Here is a 20,949-nt window from a genome sequence, read left to right on the forward strand (position 1 = left end):
TTAAAAATCGTTGTCATTTGGAAATGAGATCGCACATAAATATGAATCGAGATCGGGATTTTCTAACGATTAATCGTGCAGCCCTAGTGAACAACATCATCTTTAAAGTGGAACATGACCTCAAACATTTCTAATGAGCTCAGTGCTTCTACAGGAAACAATCCACGGTTCTCTAAAAGGTAATTTTCCTCTGCACACCAAACCCTCTGTGGGATTTCCAAAACACTTTTATTCATGAACGACTGTGAGGCCAAAGGTCAGACTGCGCAGTGATGATGTCACACAGGAGATGTTCCTAACACACCTGGACCAGCAAACATGTCAGACAAAGGAGGATTATTCTCAACTGTGAATCATGCAAAGCTTATCTAACAGACTGATTATTACCACAGAGCTGGAAATGAGAAGAGAAGGTGTGTTTAATGAGCAGTTTCAAACCTGCTGGGTCATGGTGTGGCTGCTCAGGTGAACATTTGTCATACCTAGTGAGCATTGGATCTCAGTGAACGCTTGACTGCCAGACCTTTTGTTTTCGATGATTAAAGAAGAGTGTCCTCATCTTTCCTGATAGCGAGTCTGTTGCCCATTAATTTTTAAATCATGGGCAACGTAAAGTTGGTGCTGAAAAAGGAGAAGTGACGGCTGAGAGATGAAGTGAGGTCGGAGAGTAGCAATAGCCAGAGGGGAAGACAGCAAACCGAGGAGGCGGCGGGAGAGCCTCCCACCATGTGGAGTTTGTTCTCACGTGTTGGTGGAAGCGCCGACCGTGACACTGAAGTCACCGGGGACCTTAAGTGCCTTCACCTGTTGCCGTGGAGATGGGCATAAAGGGCGATGGCCGACCGCGCTCGTACAAAACAAGCGGCCCGCTGACAAGACGTCAAAGCATTTGCCTGAAAATGTTTGCACATGAGCAGGTTCAAGTCACGCTCCTCTCTGTGGCGAGCGCACGGGACAAATCAGCTGATAAAAGATTTTCTCAACCAGAATCGATCGTGCTCAGATCTGTCAGATTAACTTCTGGGGCAATGGCAAAGTTGAGCTTTCACACAACAAGAGCGGAAACCTGTCACCTCTGGGGAACGGCTCCTGAAGCCTGCTCTTCAAACTCCATTTAAAGCTTTGCAGTTTACCGAGTCATCAAATGAGGCAGGAGCTGTGAGGCGAGTGAGGCTTATTAGAGAACATGCTGAGCCTCTCCGGGGAGGAGACGTGGTCCCTGGAGAGGAGGCGTGGATCTTCAAAGTGCCGGAGAGAACACTCTGAGCACGCTAATTTGGTTGTAGCACTTTTAGGGCTTCAGAGACAAAACAAATTTTTTTCTGCCTGGGTTTAAAAAGAGAGAGAGCATGCTACACACTGAAAGATGAAGACTAGGAAGGCTGGGCATCACATCATTGTATACGGATTGTCCATTGTTTAAATGTCCCGGGCAGTCAAAAAGGAGGTAGAGCTGTTGAGAAATGCTAGGAGCTAACTGGGAGCTAACCGTGTCATTCAAAAACATTAACTGTTGCAGTGTTGGCAAAGAGAGGAAGTGACGTAAGATTTGCGCATGCGTGGTACCGATCTGAGTCTACGAATTTGGACAGCCTTTGGCTGTATCCCAATTCAGGGTCTGCAGCCTTAAAGGCCACATTTTAAGGCCGATTACATCACAGCGACGCGACGAAGGCTGTCCCAATTCAAAGGCTGCTCGAAATGCGGCCCTCAAATGCGTCCTTCATTTCCCTGAATTTTAAGGGCGTGGCGGTGTAGACTTCGTGGCCCAACATATCCCAGAATGCATAGCAGCGTGGTGGGTGTGGATAATTTTGCCGAAAAAAAAAAAAAAAAAAAAAAAAAAAAAAAAACTGTGGATGAGGGGCGCCCGAAGAGTAAACCTTAAGTACTGAATATTATGTCACTTATTTATGTGCAAATGTTTAATAACGAAGAACATTACAACATTCCTGTTGGCCACATGTCGGCAAAGTTATGTGACATTGGTGACGTTTGTACTAACTTGGTTTTAAAGCCTTACTCTAAAACAGCGGTCCCTAACCTTTTTTGCGCCACGGACCGGTTCATGCCCGACAATATTTTCATAGACCGGCCTTTAAGGTGTCGCGGATAAATACAACAAAATAAAACTAGTACCGGTACCGAAAAAAAGAATATTTATTCATAACACGGGTGAAAAGACCCAGGAAAACCGAGTAAACGATAAAAACGATAACAAAATAACGCTGAAAAACAATAAAAACCCTGAAAACTATACATTTCACACCTAAGCCTCAACTCTCGCGGCCCGGTACCAAACGACTCACGGACCGGTACTGGTCCGAGGCCCGGGGGTTGGGAACCGCTGCTTTAAAATATACGCCGTTCAATAGCTGACCTTAATCTTACAGAGAATGATCAAAGCTCATGTAGAAACAAACAAATGAACAAAAGATTCTCTCCTTCATTTCTGTCAAACAAAGCTGTATAAAACGTTTCCAGCTGTTAGCATCATGGTTGCTAGGCAACCTGGCCAGCGCAACGAAGGCTAGACCGTCCCATTTCACAAGCCTCGCACTTCCGGCCTTAGCGGTCTTTAAGTATGCGGCCCTTGTGGACCGTTAAGGCTGCGTACTTTAAGGCTGCAGACCCTGAATTGGGATACAGCCTTTGTTGCGTCGCTGTGACGAAATCGGCCTACAAATGCGGCCTCAGGAGGATGCAGCCCATGAATTTGGACACCCCCTATAGCTTACATTTATTCTGTAAATAAACAGGAAGGTGACATAAGGTTTACAAGTCAAAGACGAATCAAATACTACATGATGTTTATGAACACTGTGCAGGAAGGAAGCAATCACCTGACTGATTCTTACATAGTACATCAGGAGGAGCGACAATCATGGGCTCAGTTTACAGAGTTTAAAACAAGGAAATTATTAATCATCAATCCAAAACAAACATTCAACCAGAGTGGGCAGCCTACCCGTCTGCTGAGGCTTAAAAACATGCACAGCACAGTGTCATGGCATAGACATTAAAAGAAATTCCAGAAAAAGAAAAACAATACAACTGGACCCAGCACTGAACCCTGCAGGAACCCTCCACAGGTGAGAAAAGCAGAGTCAGAGAACCGACTCACAGAGAACATCCTTCCACATAAAACCAAAAACGGAGCAGAGTCACAGATACCAACTATTTTCATTTTAAATGACTCAATAACAACAACAGCCGAGAGCATGACAAGTCTCTCCCTTCTGTGCTGACCTCGTCATGCCTTTAACCACACCCCCTCAGGTGTAGAGGTAGGGCTGCAGAGCGTACAGCATCAGTGCATCTCAGTGCCATTACCCTCTGTTCAGACGGCGTCAGTTTGGAGTATATGGATAACTTTCTATTTAAACCCACCAGCATCAACAGACACTGGGAAGGCCGGGCTGGTTTCACAGCCAGAAGAAAAATGGGGGTGCGGTGGTTTTTAGCCCGTCAGCGGGAGCCTGTGAACTGAGCCAAAAACTTTTAAATGAGAGATGGACCCGCTACCTTCAGCTGCGTCCAGCAGTGGTGATGCTCCGAGGTGGGATCAGACTTTTGGGAGGGCTTTGGTCTACTTTCTCCACAGGGAGTCAGAGGGTACCGGCGCCACTGGCAAACACTTCCCAGAGAGGAAAGCAAGCCCGTGGCGGCGGCAGGCAGGCGGGCTCTCTGATTGTCTGTCGCTCGGTGGACCGCACCTCATTAAAGATGTCGGGGGGGCTCAGTGTGCTCAGTAACTCCCGGGCCGTTTCACTGGGAATAACCGAAGTCTGCATAAGTTAAAGTTGGCTTTTTTGGCAGAAGACTAAACTCCACAGAGAAAACGGCTCAAACTGTGAAAGCAGTCATTAGCTTAAAGAAGTCTGTGCTGCGTTATCAACGAGCCAGAGCCAAAAAGGTCTCCGCCCATGAGTGCCACTCCAGAGACACACGCTCAGATTGATTTGGCCTCTGGGAGGGAAAAACACAGGTTACACTGCATTGTATACATTGCTCTGGTCAGGCATTTATCCGAGCTGTCTACTGTTTATATTTGATTCCTGCACAGTTGGTGTGGAGCACCCATAATTTCATTGTAAATGCACAATGACAATAAAGGGCTATTCTACTCTACTTTTTATGCATCAGTGGGTACTTTAGCAACACTCTTACTGGATCTCATTCTGAGAGAAAAAAAAAAGTTATATACAGGGAGTGCAGAATTATTAGGCAAATGAGTATTTTGTCCACATCATCCTCTTCATGCATGTTGTCTTACTCCAAGCTTTATAGGCTCGAAAGCCTACTACCAATTAAGCATATTAGGTGATGTGCATCTCTGTAATGAGAAGGGGTGTGGTCTAATGACATCAACACCCTATATCAGGTGTGCATAATTATTAGGCAACTTCCTTTCCTTTGGCAAAATGGGTCAAAAGAAGGACTTGACAGGCTCAGAAAAGTCAGAAATAGTGAGATATCTTGCAGAGGGATGCAGCAGTCTCAAAATTGCAAAGCTTCTGAAGCGTGATCATCGAACAATCAAGCGTTTCATTCAAAATAGTCAACAGGGTCGCAAGAAGCGTGTGGAAAAACCAAGGCGCAAAATAACTGCCCATGAACTGAGAAAAGTCAAGCGTGCAGCTGCCAAGATGCCACTTGCCACCAGTTTGGCCATATTTCAGAGCTGCAACATCACTGGAGTGCCCAAAAGCACAAGGTGTTTCTATACTCAGAGACATGGCCAAGGTAAGAAAGGCTGAAAGACGACCACCACTGAACAAGACACACAAGCTGAAACGTCAAGACTGGGCCAAGAAATATCTCAAGACTGATTTTTCTAAGGTTTTATGGACTGATGAAATGAGAGTGAGTCTTGATGGGCCAGATGGATGGGCCCGTGGCTGGATTGGTAAAGGGCAGAGAGCTCCAGTCCGACTCAGACGCCAGCAAGGTGGAGGTGGAGTACTGGTTTGGGCTGGTATCATCAAAGATGAGCTTGTGGGGCCTTTTCGGGTTGAGGATGGAGTCAAGCTCAACTCCCAGTCCTACTGCCAGTTTCTGGAAGACACCTTCTTCAAGCAGTGGTACAGGAAGAAGTCTGCATCCTTCAAGAAAAACATGATTTTCATGCAGGACAATGCTCCATCACACGCGTCCAAGTACTCCACAGCGTGGCTGGCAAGAAAGGGTATAAAAGAAGAAAAACTAATGACATGGCCTCCTTGTTCACCTGATCTGAACCCCATTGAGAACCTGTGGTCCATCATCAAATGTGAGATTTACAAGGAGGGAAAACAGTACACCTCTCTGAACAGTGTCTGGGAGGCTGTGGTTGCTGCTGCACGCAATGTTGATGGTGAACAGATCAAAACACTGACAGAATCCATGGATGGCAGGCTTTTGAGTGTCCTTGCAAAGAAAGGTGGCTATATTGGTCGCTGATTTGTTTTTGTTTTGTTTTTGAATGTCAGAAATGTATATTTGTGAATGTGGAGATGTTATATTGGTAAAAATAAATAATTGAAATGGGTATATATTTGTTTTTTGTTAAGTTGCCTAATAATTATGCACAGTAATAGTCACCTGCACACACAGATATCCCCCTAAAATAGCTAAAACTAAAAACAAACTAAAAACTACTTCCAAAAACATTTTTTGGGTTCATTGAGAACATGGTTGTTCAATAATAAAATTATTCCTCAAAAATACAACTTGCCTAATAATTCTGCACTCCCTGTATATTCTGCACGCTACCTTCCTGCAGCAGCTGCACAGTTTGCCTGCTTTGGGTTGAAAACCTTATTTTGGGCTTTTTCCGGAGCCGAGGCCGGCCTTAGTGTGACACCTGGCCCGTGACTGAGCCTCGCTCCTCCTCTTCCTGATTTTCCCAGATGATAACTCTGCCCTGTTTATCCATATTCCATTATCTGCCATTTGAATCCTGGAAAGTCAGGCTGTACATCCTGCTGCTGTTACTTCACCTTTGCCTGTCTCCTTGAAATGACCTTTAGTATCACACGCTGGAAGATGCTCCACAGACGACGGGTTTTCCAACTTTAATATGGGAAAGCTGGCTGCATGCCTCGAATATGAAAAGGATTGCTTCAGTTCTGCTCGTGGACAACGTCAGAGGAGCTTCTGTACTCCAAAGGAGATGGGTGTTACCAGTGTCACTGCTGTCAGCAAGAACAGGAGGCTACGGTTCACACAGACTCTCAAACCTGGACAACAGAAGCTGGAGAATCGTTTCCTGGTCTGACGAGTTTAAAGCATGGATCCATCCTGTCTGTGTCCGTGTTCAGGCTGCTGCTGGTGTGACTCTCAGTACCAGCTGAGCATCATTTAAACTCCACAGCCTGCCTGAGTGCTGCCGCTTCTTCAGTGTTTTTAGCAGGATAACAAAGCCCCGTGTCTCAAAGCTCAGACTGGTTTCTATAACATGACCATGAGTTCACTGCACCCAGACGGCCTCACAGTCACAGATCTCAGCTGTGTAATGATGTCACAATGACGTCATAAAAACCCAGACCAAAATCCTCGAGGCTGAGCTCAGACACCCTTCAGAGGAAGCTCACTTCAGCCCTGTTATATCTTTCTGATGAGCGTGTGTTGCAAAAGTAGATGATGATTAAAACTTGAAATATTTACACCTGTTACAGTCACAAAGACACATTTGCAAACTCTTTGATGCTTTTTCACAGGAAGAGGCAGCGTACCTTAATTTTTTAGGACATGCCCGAAGCCCATCTGAGTAATTGCGACTCCAGCGAGGAATAAAAAGAGTTTTCACTTCAAGAAACATAAGTCTGCTTGAGGAGGGACTCCATCCAGAGATGAGCAAAAGTCTAAACATCTCCTTGCGATTCAATTACAAACTTTTGTCGGAGGGGGTGGATGTGTCCTCGGTAAACTGCTCTTTTAGATTGTACGGGAAATGGTTAGAATTTCCTCAGAAAATAAATGGATTACTTGAGCCTCTGGGAGTCACTGTGAGAGCAATCAAACTGGTCGGCCAGGTGGAGAAAGGATGCACAACCTCACAGTTACTGGTTCAATTTACCGTGGCTCATGGTCGTTTGAAATTACAAAGGTAGAAGGTAACAGAAGCCATCACTGCAGCTCCTCCTCCCCGTGGGCGAGTGGGGACTCATTTAATCTCGGGGGGGGGGGGGGGGGGGTCTCGGAGCTGCAGGGGCTGTAATCAATTTGGACTGACATGATTATTTCTTTTTATTCAACCACGAAAGCTTCTTTGAGCCATGACTGAGTTACAGACGGAGAAAGCACGATGTGATAAATGAAGTAAAAGTTGTCCGTCTCTCTGCCGCCATGCTACGTCACTGCCACTTTGCTTCAGTTGCAGGGAAACAATTACTTCCTGTTAATGAGAAGCTTTACAGTGTCTGCATCACAGAGAACTGCAGGAGTCACAGAGAGAGCCCTCTCCGTTTAGAAATCACTGAGATTCAGACAAGCACCGGCAGCGAGACAACGTGCTCTCGAGGTAAACAACACCTTCCCCATGCTCTCCGTCCTCAGGTAGACCATCGCCACGTGAATGTCCGTGACCCTGTTGGACGTTTTAGGAGCACTTTGTCTCCCTCGTGGCTCAGACACAACATGAAGGCAGCGCGACAGCTCTTCCTGCGTCTGACACTCAGGGCTCCCTGAAGTCATCACAAACACTTGTTTACTTCTTTAAATGCTATAATCTCACTGCAAACACTCACTGCCTAATTTATCCTGCCATGATGCTCTCAATATTTTCCATTCTGCTCCTTTTTCTACTGACTTAATGCCGGCAATTGCACCCACACCCGTGGTTAAAATATCGCTGTAACTACAGGAAACGCCAGAAGAAGAAAAGCCCAAACGAGCGTGACGCTGGAAGCTGCACGCACATGCTCCTCTTTGTGTTTCTCTCTCGTCTTTCTCTCAAACAGCTGCTGACTTCAGTTATCGGCGTCTGTGACAGTGAACAGGTGAAGAAGAAACGTCCAGCGGTGTGTGCGGTGCTCTGTGCAGCTTTGATGAAGAGCTTGACCCGATTAAAACAGACTTGTTGGAAACATACACCTGAGTGTTTGCTCTAAGCGCAGAGTTGGCCTCGAGCAGCCGCTGGATTCCTGCCAGAGCAGTTTAATAAGCATCAACCCGGCTGGTTACAGCGAGTGCACGGAGGCGTTCGCCCGCAGCTGCAAACACGACAGTTGTGGGAAACCACTGCTCTGTGGCGTGCAGCTGTGAGGGAGGGGATGATGGATGCGGCTCCATGTATAAATGTGAGCTCTAAGAAGTTCAGTTCATTTTTATTTCAAACATATACATTCACCAACATTTTATAATATCATCCCATGCAGTTGTTTGAAAAGGAAAAGTGATGAATCTCAGACAACAGCAGCGGGCAGCAGCGAGAGGAGAGGGAAACGCTCTGATGCGGTCTCACATGATTCCCTCCCGTTCTAAAAGCAGCAGCAGGTTTAACACAGAAACTCTGATTTTAAACTTAACAATCCAGATGTGACACAAGTGCAGACCAGCAGATCAGCAACAGTGCAGTTTATACACAGTGTCCTACAATCTGATCACAGACACTGAGGACCCTCCTCTTCAGCTCCGTCCTTTTCTCCATTAACTCGTCACCTTCTCGAGGTGCTAGCCTCAGGGCGGGACTGAAACTTCAGCTTCAGACATGGAAAAGTCGTGAATTATTTTTTTTTTTAGCTCGTGTCTCATCCCGCAGCGCACAACTGAAAACAAGCATGACAAACAGGAAAGAAATTCTCACACACACACACACACACACACACACACACACACACACCCTCTCTGTCCTGCCCGGCAAACACAACCTCCGTTAACTGTTATGAGTGAGAGGGCGCCTGACACAGACGCAGAGAGCTGGGGAACCTGCCAAAGCTACCTGTAATCACACTGAAGTGGACTTCCTGTTCACTTGGCTAATCAAAGTGGCCTTTCATGTTCCTTTTTCGTGCAGCACCGGGGTTCTCTCCCAGGCCCACCATGAGTGGCTTTGACACACAGCAGGGGAAAAATCATGGTGTCTAACTCATTTAGATTCACCACAACAAACAGCAAAAATGCCACATTTTGCTCGTATTTCCTGACTGTAGCTCAGGTGGTAGAGCAGGTCAGCTATTAACCGGAAGGTTGGTGGTTCGATCCCAGGCTCCAAGGCCCAAATATCCTTGGGCAAGATACTAACCCCATGTTGCTGTCCGATGCACCCATTGGAGTGTGAATGTGTATAATGTTAGACAGTAAGCACTTCACAGTTTAGAAAAAGTGAATGGGTGTGATTGGGTGAATGAATTAGTTGTATAAAAGCGCTTTGAGTGCTCAGATAGAGTAGAAAAGCGCCATGTAAGTACCAGTGCATTTACTATTCAAGCAAAGACCTTTAAAAAGGCTGAAAAAAATAAAACCAAGTGAAACAGATTCATCACCCCACTCTCTGTAAAACTGACAGATGTGAAAGGAACTTTTACAACATACCTTCCACAGTCAGTAATTTATGCTTTCATCCATCAACTACCGCAGAGATTCTGAGCTGTTCCCAGACCAGCAGAGAGTCTACCACAGGCCTGTTACCAGAAACCAGATGCTGAACCATCAAACATGGCTGTGCACCGCCTGCACGTCAGAGTCCCTCCCCTGCCTCAGATGCTGTAGTGAGCCACCCTAATGAGGAAATTCATTTCAGCCAATTCTAATCCCAGTCTTACTCTTCAGCCTCTACCCAGACCCCTAACCCCAACCCCACAGGTGTGGACTCTGTTGGATCAGGCCTCTGTTCATCTCAGCAGATAGATAAAGTGTCTGCATCATTGCAGACGCCGGGGCAAACCCTCCCATCGCTCATGGATACAATAGGATCCCTCCACCTGCCTCACACACCCGGAACAGAAAAGATTTTTACTGACTAACCCAAGTACTTCATTTGTTTCACTGCAGCCTTCACACTCTGCAAAGCCATGCAATGGGCCCTTTAGCAGGCCTCCGGGCCACATGTATGACACCCCTTATACAGAGTACAACAGGCGATGGGGAGGGAAAACAACCAACACGTGTGGGGTGCCCGAGACGCTGACTGGCTGACCGTCGACGTGCTTATCTGCAGGAAAAACACATCCACTGCATTTTAATCTAACTCCCTGGACAGAAGCATGAGAAGTGGAGGAGAGGAGGGTGGAAGTGTAGGAGGATGGAGTTGCAGGGCAAGCCTGACCTTCCCCACCCAGCAGGAGGTCTGTGCTAAAGACAGAAATCCTCAGGCTGACCTCTCTACTTGCAGCCCAGCTCTGCTTGCTGTGTCTCTTTTAGCTCAGAGAGCCGATGGTTTGGTTAAAATGTGCGACGTGCAGAATCATTTCTCATGTGTGACCTTTAGGGTCGATTATCAGGTGAAACCTATATTCTCCGATCTCACAGTGGGAGCTCGGTGATGCAGTGATGCAGCTCTATATGGTCAAAAGCATGTGGACGCCTGACCACATGCAGCTTCCATGATTTGGAAAAACAAATGCAAGGAATAGTTTGGGTTAGTGGATAAGTGCTGTGAGCAGGTAGAGTTACACCCCACACTTCCAGAAACAAGCGGAAAGACTCAACGCTTGTGCCGCTCGCTAAAACAAAGTGCTTCCCTTTGGCAGCAACCGGACGCGGTTCACCGTGATATGAAAACCGTTTTACCGTTCATGTCAGCCAACAGGAGGAGGAGAGGGAGGGGTCACCTGATAGCTGGAGTTGAGCGTGACTCAGTCATGCAGTGTGAAGTGGATTTTTCACTGATGTTTAAATATTTATCGGTTTCTCATCTTTGCATAAACTGTATGTGTATTAATGCCGCTTCCTGCATGCTGTGAATAAACCAGCGTGACCTCTCATTTATAGCCCGGCTTGTCTTTTTCCCTGCGGTGGTCTGAAATGTTTCGGCCCAGCAGCACCAGAGACAGGTTGGGTCCTGTCTCAGAGATCGGTGATGATGTGAGGGTGAACACTCTCTGCAAAGAGACGCTGACTGGACTGCCCAAAGCGCTGACCTCAATCCCTTCCAGCACATTTGGGATAAGCTGGAACCTTCCTGGCCTTATCGTCCCGCATCAGGATCTGAGTAATGCTCTTGAAGCCACGTGGGAACACATGCCTGCAGCCGGGTCCCCAAATCTGCTGCACAGCCCGGAGCCAGACGAGTTTAATGCCAGTGTGGCTCTCAGCCATGGACTGCACCTCATTTCCAATTTATCTGAATTTAATTGAGTTAGAAAATTCTCTTTTCACATGGAAGTAATGAAAAAGGACATTTCCATTTCATTTTAAATTCAGTTAATTAACCTCTGAAGACACTTTCACTGCTTTTCCTCTCCACGTGACTACGTTACTTCCTCTAAAAATACACGCTGCTCCATGTCAGATCTTTGACTCAGTTTGTCAGAGTCACAGGTGAGCCGAAACAGGCGCAGGAAGCAAAGGCCAGAGGAATCCGTAAAAGGTGAACGTGTGCACACATCATGTTTGTGAAAGGGTAAAAATACGACAGCCGGCAACACGCAGCACAAAGTCCCAGCGGCACACCACCTCTGTGCCACAGCGCTGTAAGAAACAACAAAGAGAAGAAGAAGAGAAAGCTCACGCGACGTCCACACGTCCTCTCTCGTTCCCATCAACAGCACATGCTAGCTGCTCAGCTGCAGCCTGTGGCAAAGTGACTCAGACAAAGGAAGCACGCTCAGCACCACGGCGAGTCTCGGCACACACGGCCACGCGGTGAGGGTTAACGAGGAAGCTGGGACTGTTAATGAAGAGGGAAGGTCTGCTTCTGTCACAGCCACACACACACACACAGCTTTTAACACTGATGCTTCAAGTTTAACCATTCATCTGGTCCAGTCTGACATGATTGAGACCCAGGAACTGCTGACTGCTGTCAAACATAAGGTCCGGAGGCCAGAACTGGCAAGGCAAAAGAGTCCAATCTGGCTCACAGCATGGCTTTGGAATACATGACAAAGGGCGTAAACTTTGGACTTTTATTTGCCTCCGAAATAAAAACTACACCGGAGTAACTGAGCACGAAAAAGTTTTTGTTTTTAAAAGGAACGGAGATGAGATGTAAACAAACAAAAATCTTGTGTTTTACTTTTTAAATAAAGTTTTCGGCATACGTATTTCTTACAGTTGTGCAGTTCCTGCAGCCGCGGTTCTTCATCATGTAGAAAGTCATGCTTTTTCTGAGACTCTGACAGAAGGGGCGGTTATAGCGCTCGCTCCTCGAGGCTACAGTCCAAATGAAGTGAGCCGGTCTGGCTTACTGAGGATCAGAGTGGACTCTAATGGCTCATTGTGGGAAACAAGTTCCTGCTCAAGGTTAATAAACTAAGCTTCGGTGCAGTCGTTTAAAGAGCCCGCGACCTCTGAAGCGTTTCTACACTATTTAGAACCTCGTATTATTAAAGAAGATGTTTTGTTGCTTTGCAGACGACACTCACAGCTTCTTCCTCAGACTTCAGACATGTTAGAAACCTGTTTTAAGAATGAAAAGTGGAAGCTGAAGCTTACAGTGGTATGTGACGCAGCAGAGTGCCGATGCACATCTTCATCTCCAGTCCCAAAGCAGAGGCTCTTCTTCTCATGTTTGTGGCTTTTTGGCATTTCTAATGTGATCAAACGGCAACAAACGAGATGTGGCCTTCAGGTAATCAATGTGAGACACAGCAACATAACAGCATCGACTGTAAGGAACACGGCCAAGTCGTGTAGCATTCCCACCGCTGCCACTCAGAGGCTCGCTGATCCCCAGCAGCAGTTGCAGCTACGCTGAGTTCCTGCGCTTTCCCGCCATCGCTCTACTAAATTAGAATAGAGTGCTCACTTCAAAAGAAATCTGCCTGCGCTGAAATGAACTGACCTTTCGTGCAGGAGTGCAAGTCAGAGTGACGCTCAGCAGAGTGAGAGGGAGAGTTTGCTCAAGGCCGTCCACTTTTAACTCTAATCTGCCCGAGAGCTCACGCGGAAGCACGCGAGACTTGGCTGGCCAGCAGCTCTAAGAGCGCCAAACACATTTGGCACATCAGTCAAAATCACTTCCTGTGACATTTTCCATCTTTGACCGATCACACTGCAGACAGATGGCTGCAAATGTAAAAACAGCAAAGAGCGAGCGTTTTGAAGACTGAGACGCAAGTCTGAAGGTGACTCATCTCTGCTCTCCTCGAGTATCAAAATTTAAGGCCGACTTTCTTTGTTTTCAAACCGTTTAAACCACTTTAGAAGAGCAATGCAGCACCTCTGTATAATCACACACTACACACATCAGTCACTAAAATACAGAATACAGCAGGAGACAGTCTCAGAGGCATCCTCAGAGCATCTACAGACAACAGCGTGCTGCCCCAGTCTCATCTCGTATTTACATTCAAAAGCTAAAGTAATCTCCTGCTCACACATGTGCACGCAGTAGCAGCACCGTCCCTGCTGCAGCCCCTCCTCCTTTATCACAGCATCCAGCAGAGAATCTCACCGGACGCTCGAGTGTTTTGATTTCTCCTCCTGTTGCTGAGCGTGGCCACACTCATAGGACAAACGAGCTGCAGACAGCCGGTGCGCGCGCACGCCTTTATTAGCTTATCGGGATGTGTGTGCAGAAACCGACAGAGCGAGGCAAATTCCATCTGCATAATTCAGAGGCAATGAAGTAAATGAAGTAAATGAAGATCAACAGTGAGGCGTCATTCATGTGGAGAGCAGTGAGGATGACCTGAGAGCAGGAAACTGTATTCATCTTAAACAATCCGATAAAGCGCCCACGTTACAAAGACCTGAGACTCCTCCCATGACCAGCGTTTCCATCAAATTAACATCTCCACATGTGACGCCTCTACAGACAGTGAAGCCTGCTGGATTTATGAGTTACCTGCTGCACTACAGCAGTGATGTTCGTGGATTCTCCATGTGCCGTTCTTCCAGATGTTTAAGTTTCTCTAACAGCAAGCAGGAAGCTCATCTCAGCTGTCACGCATTTTCATTATTTTTTAAATAATGGAGCCTTTTAATGATTCTCTCCCATCATTACAGGAGATGATCATACAACAGGTCAGAGGTCCATTTTTACCTGATACCAGGATCACCTTCTACCCCGATTCCTCCTGGGTACAGTTCTGCAGTACTTTTAGAGTCACCTTTAGAGTCCGTGTGGAGAGCACACCTGAGCATCACACTTTTTTTAACATAACAGACCCAAGAGGGCTCAGTCTTATTGTTGGATGCAGAAACTGTATTTATTGATTACTTTAATGGCCGTTATAAATATGAAAATGATCAGTCTGTACTTCAGTGAAGATTCATCATCATCCAGTGTCCTGATCCTAACCTTGAAGCCGGCAGATGTTGAGCAGCTGATGGAGGAGACCAACAATAAACAGCTGGTAGTTGACGTTAACTACCAGTTAAGCAGCAGGGAGAGAAAGTCTGTTTCTGTGCTTCCAGTCTGTAAGGTTTGTGAAAGGATAAATACACCCCCACTTTCAAGAACTACTCTGCCTTTAATGTAAATATAATGATCCCTCAATAGGTGGAAGTGTGCCCCCTGCTGACTTCAGCGTGACTCAGCAGCGGTGCACACAATCAGGCACGAGCCTGCAACACAGAGAATGAGCGGTCATGGCCAGATGAGAATCGATTGCAATTGGAGGACTACTGTAGCTATAAATAGCCTGGCGGGGCTATTACGGGGAACTGTTGGCTACTGCTGGAAACCCGGAGGAGGGAGAGGATCAGGCGAGGGAACGCATGTGAGACACGTGGCTTTGTTGTCCCTTCACTCGTCACCTCAGAGGGAGACCAGACAGGATGTGTTTATCAGCTAAAGCTGCACCCACAGTTGGTCAGTGCTAAGAATCATCCAATCATAATCCTAAAACAGGCACTCAGATGTCCTGGGCGGTACCGTAACCTTAGAGCAGCCATATTATTGGTCAGATAATGTCATTAAAAGCACAAACGCGTGTCCCAGATGTCCAGTCCAGGGACTCCAGTTAGCTGAGGTGAAGCCTAGCAGACAGCTAGCAACTACAGCCACCTGTGGTGCCATCCACCTGTCAGTCAAAGAGGCCCTGTACAGCTGTTGTGAGGGTGAAATTATCTACAGAGACCAAAACAGTCTGTACCAGCCTGTAAGCATGTTTCTTTTAACACGGGAGTCTATGGGGAGTGGCTCATTGCTGCCTCTGCTGGACACCAGAGGAACTGCAGCCAAACTTTTCCTTGTGAACATTTTTAGATTTTTTATTTAGTCCAGGAGTTAAAACAACAACAACAACAACAACACAAAAGATCCAGAGCTCACAGTCTCAGTGAGCTCCTTGTGTGCAGGTTCATTCACACAACAAGTACAAATGAGTCTTTTTCATGTATGTCTGCTGTTTTTTAAATCCTCTCTAATTCATTAGAAACACAAACAGGGATGTTCCAGGTACTGTGGACTCTCTGCATCTGTGGAAGTACCTGGAACTGATTAGCCACATAGGGGCTCGAGTCAATAGTTCCACAGGAACCAGAACCAAGTCCAGGTAATCAGCTGAAACGACTGTTACTGACGGGATTAAAGAGCAAAACTCAGCAGCAGCGACCTTCTAATGGGACGCTTCTGTTACTATGTCTAAGAGTAAATTACTCTGCTGCCCCTTTTAGCTCCACTTTAGATAAAAGCACAAAGACAAGAGAGGAGCAGATTGTACACGTGCTGTTTGCCTCATTACGGCTTGTTAAAGAGCCTCATTTGTCAGCGGGGCCTTGGCTGTGGTGCAGACTCAGTTTTCTTTGCAGAAATAAGCCTAATAAAAATACAATAAAGGAGGCGCCTCACAGAAGTACACTCAGGAGCAGCCACACCGCTCGCTCTGCTCTCCTGCGTCAGTACACACCACTAACACGGGCCGGATTGCTGATGGCAACTCCAAAAGCAGACCTTTCATCTGCTGTTAAAGATACACGACAATTTCACATCAACCTAAAGCCATGCTGCTCTGTGAAGCTCTGCAGTCTGAAGACTACAGAGAACAGAATCAAAGAGGTTGAACACAGAAACAAGCATTCCCACACCAGACCCAGGATGCTCCTCCTGCCTGGATTGGCTCGCCCAGAGTCATCCTGGTCTGATACCTCCTGGGGGAAGAGCTCAGAGGACGACCTCGCAACCCCAGATGGGGTTTGGTGACAGTCACGACAGTTAAACGGTGAGAAAGGGAAAGTACCAAACTGCTTATAACAGATCGGGGTCTTTGGTCTGGGTTTGTTCTCTAAAGAACAAACGCAGAAATTAGATTTCTTTAAATTGATTCCCTGCACAAGCAGTAGCTGAGATGATGCTGAAAGTGTTTAAAAACCACGACTCTGCTCAGAGCTCACATTAGAAACGCATGAAGGAAAATCTGAGCAGAGGAGTGGAAATCAGCCCATGCTGTGACTCAATGTGCAGAATAAACATACAGCGGATATAGTGGTGGGTCGTGTGATTAGGTAGAGGAAGGGTCCATGACCCTCTTGGGGACACCTCAAATCTGAGAGTTTCCACCAATTGTCCAGATGCTTTTCTTTCCAAGCTTCTTGGATGACAATGACCTGGATGAGTGAGAACCTTCACGAACATACAGCAGACACTTTAACCCACATGTCTGAGAATTGATGCATAAATAACAGTAAGAGGACGAGTTTCTTTGTAAATCCCGTGACAGCATAAAGTCGATCGTGCGTGCTGACACGCGTGCCATTTATATTCATACATAAGAAGGCTCGGCTCTCGGTCTGAAACACGTTGCAGTTGAGCCTGACATCGTGTGCAGATTTAACAGCCCGCCGCCCGACACACCGCAGACCCGCTCGTACTTACACGTGAAGATGACCATGACAGCACGCAGCAGTAGGTCGATGGCGGTGTCCCACTGATCTGGCACGCAAGCTACCATGGATGGTATGAGGATTTCTGCTGGGACATAGAACTGCAGGGCGAAGGTGATGAAGATCCCGAAGCAGTACAGGAGCTTCACGACCTGGTACATCCTGGAAAATGGGGAGGAAGGAGTGGAAGGAGTCAATTAATGTGTGGAAAAATGTGACCTATCCCGCTTATTTTTACTCCTAGATTCTCCTAGAGTAGCTTTGCATGACTCATAGTTCAAAATAATGCTATGTTTTAAACAAGCCATTTCGCCTCCCCACTCTTTGAGTGAAGTTTCTTCTGATTGGCTGCCACTCACCTACAGACAGTTTAAAGAGCAGGTAGGTGGAGCTGGAGAGGATTTCCACTCTCACCAAGGCAGAGAAAAACCCTTTGAGGTTGAGTGTTTATTTCCTCAGTGTCCGGCTGGAGAGAGGGGGTAGCTTGTGTGCCCCTGAGCCAGATAAGAGCCATAAAACTGATTTAAAACCTGATGCAGCTGTCACTCTGATCTCAGCATGCTCTGCACTTTTGGAGACTCAGTCAATCCACCACCGCTAGAGCTTGTGGAGCATGTGAGCACAGAGCCAGGAAACTGAAGGAGAAACCAGTAACAGCAGCTCTCACCTGGACTTACTAAAGTAATGTAAACACATTCAGATCCATGGCTTCCTGATTCATTCATCATGCAGTGTCCGCAGGTTTCCTGATGCAAATACAACAAGCTGTGGATGTGAAGCATCAGCTCTGAGTATCTATCTATTAGGGGTGCAACAATACACAAAATTCACGGTTCAGTTCGGTTCGATACTTTGGTGTCATGGTTCGATATTTTTTCGATACAAAAAAAAAAAAAAAAAAAAAAATGTTCATGCCTTTTTAATTTGTCATTTATTAAAATTATAAATATATATTTTAACTCAAATGTACAGTTTTTAAATTTAATGCTGCTGTTACAACAAAGTAATAAAAAAAATAAATATATCTGATTGAGGAATCACTCATCTTTGGAAAAGAGAGTTTATTACAGAGAAATGGCTCTTTCCAAAATAAAAGCTATACTATCCGCTTCTTCTGGGCTATATTCTCAGCAGCATATTAAACATATCAGGCACCCATAAGGAGAATCATGTGCTAACGGCTGTCTAAATGACTCGGGTAAAGTTTGTAGCATGCGTGCCTGTTGTTTTTGTCTGCTTCCACTTGTCTTTGCACTAGGATGATGTCGGAGTAAATGTGCACGGCCAACACGTTAACGAGCTAACTGTGCTAACACACTAGTTCCCACCAATGTAATTGAGCATTGCGTGGCACATCCAACATACGGTTTTACTTTAGTCCATGATGCGCTTACCTTCAGGGTCATACGTCACATGAAAACCAAAATAGTTCCAAACGCCAGATCTGAATGAGGGTGGGGGAGGTTCAATTTGCCATGTTGCAAGGAGAGCTTAACTTCTGTCTCGCTAGCTTGCCCTGCGTTCAGTGAATCTGCGTTCGACTACTCCACCTAGGCTGCACTGTCGAGCGCAGATCCACTGAGCACTCCACACAGACAGCATCATCAGAAGGAAAGTTGAAAGTTGAACACTCCAGCTGGCTGGAGTGTTCACACACATCTTCAACCTTTCCCTCTCTCTGTCTGTAGTCCCAGCCTGCTTCAAAATGGCCACCATCGTCCCTGTACCCAAATCCTCCACCATCTCCTCATTGAACGACTGGCGACCTGTAGCCCTGACCCCCATCGTAAGCAAATGCTTCGAGAAGCTGGTCAGGGACTTCATCTGCTCTGCACTACCCGACTCACTGGACCCTCTACAGTTCGCATACCGCCACAACAGGTCCACTGATGATGCCATAGCCCTGACACTACACACTGCCCTGTCACACCTGGAGAAGAGAGACACGTATGTGAGAATGCTGTTTGTAGATTACAGCTCAGCATTCAATACCATCGTTCCCTCGAAGCTGGACAGGAAACTGCAGGATCTAGGACTGAGCAGCTCCCTCTGCAGCTGGATCCTTAGCTTCCTGTCTGACAGACGCCAGGTGGTCAGACTGGGCAGCATCACCTCATCCCCCATCACACTGAACACTGGTGCTCCACAGGGGTGTGTACTGAGCCCTCTCCTGTACTCACTCTACACCTACGACTGCACAGCCACTAACAGCTCCAACATCATTGTGAAGTTTTCGGACGACACTACAGTGGTGGGTCTTATCACCAACGGTGATGAGACGGCTTACAGGGAGGAGGTCAGCGCCCTGACCCACTGGTGTCAAGACAACCATCTCACCCTCAACGTCGCAAAGACAAAGGAGTTGATAGTGGACTTCCGGAGGTGCAGAGAAGTACACACCCCCATCACCATCAACGGCGCTGCTGTGGAGAGAGTGAGCAGCTTCCGGTTCCTTGGAGTACATCTGGCTGAAGATCTTACGTGGTCAGTACACACAAACAAAACAGTGAAGAAGGCGCAGCAGCGCCTCTTCTTTCTCAGGAGACTGAAAAGATTCGGCATGAGCCCCCCGCATCCTCAGGACCTTCTATCACTGTGCCATTGAGAGCATCCTCACTGGATGCATCACCACCTGGTATGGCAACAGCACCGCCTACAACTGCAAAGCTCTCCAGCGAGTAGTGCGGTGCTCTGAACGGATAATTGGAGGTGAGCTTCCCTCCCTCCAAGACATCTACAGGAAGCGCTGCCTGAGGAAAGCGGGGAGGATCATCAAGGACTCCAGTCCCCCCAGCCATAAACTGTTCAGACTGCTTCCATCAGGAAGGAGGTTCTGCAGCATCCGGTCCCGTACCAGCAGACTGAGAGACAGCTTCTTCCACCAGGCCATCAGACTGCTGAACACGTCATAGACACCTCAGCTTCACTACTGGAACTTCAACATTATGCACTCCACACTGTATATAAATGCCACTTGTTTTGCACATATTCAACTCTGTATATTTTATTATTTTTTTTTTTTTTTACTATTTAATTTGTAAAAATGTGTATATACACACACACACACACACACACACACACACACACACACACGAAAATATTTAGTATACACATCCAGAAATGCATACACTATTATATATTGTACATATATTTATTAGTTTCAGGTTGGCCATTCTTGTATTTTGCTCGTTTGTGTTGTGTTTGCACATCTCTGTTGCTTGTGGGGCTCGCACACAAGAATTTCACTCGCATGTGCTGTGCCAGTGTGCCTGCACATGTGATGTGACAATAAAAGTGATTTGATTTGATTTTGATTTGATAAAATAAATTAAAAAATTTTTATTGTTCGATACATATGCGTACCGAACCGAAAGCACTGTATCGAACGGTTCAATATTGATACGAGTATCGTTGCACCCCTACTATCTATGGGTCTAAAACACAGTAAAACAGGTTTTAATATTTTAATGAGACACTGGGTCCCAATCCTGCCACCTTTCTTCTAAACAATGAAGATTTAAGTCTCTTTGCTCTTCGGCACATCACATCTGCTGAGTCTGGACGTACCACACTGTGCTTCAGTTTAGTTTAGGAGGTTTGGACTTGTGTATTGAGACGCACCTGCACCACAAACACACACAATAGTTTGTGTTCCTGGAGGTTTGAGGCAGTGACACACAGTGTTGGGGAGTAACGGAATACATGTACCACCGTTACGTATTTAAAATACAAAATATGAGTAACTGTATTCCGTTACAGTTACCATTTAAAAAGGTGGTATTCAGAATACAGTTACTTTGTTGAAATAAATGGATTACACTGCGGTACTTTCCTGTTTCATCTTGTCGCGGGTCAGGACTGTTTGGGTTTTGTTTGACAGCTACGTTCTGTTGTTCCAGGCGGCAGCGTTACGGTTGCCATGGTTACAGGGCGACGCTCTCTCTCTCTCTGCGACTGTGTGTTTCCTGGGTGAGAGAGCGCCTTTTCGTTGTTGTGCTAAGCTAATAGGCAGAATGCTACAAGCATAGCTCTAAA

At 46.5% G+C, this 20,949-nt stretch overlaps 1 protein-coding gene across 3 annotated transcripts in view; it reads right to left on the reverse strand.

Moving 5' to 3' along the window:
- The window catches only part of slc36a1 (solute carrier family 36 member 1), a 40,555-nt gene that overhangs the window by 2,520 nt on the left and 17,086 nt on the right, over positions 1–20,949 (reverse strand). For all 3 annotated transcript variants that reach the window (XM_026185198.2, XM_026185206.2, XM_080309247.1), the window contains one exon: positions 16,907–17,076. In XM_026185198.2, the coding sequence (XP_026040983.1) occupies positions 16,907–17,076 (170 nt within the window). The remainder of the gene's footprint in view (positions 1–16,906; positions 17,077–20,949) is intronic.

The sequence above is a fragment of the Astatotilapia calliptera genome, chromosome 2 (genome assembly GCF_964374335.1).
Source record: "Astatotilapia calliptera chromosome 2, fAstCal68.1, whole genome shotgun sequence".
Classification (NCBI taxonomy): Eukaryota; Metazoa; Chordata; class Actinopteri; order Cichliformes; family Cichlidae; genus Astatotilapia; species Astatotilapia calliptera.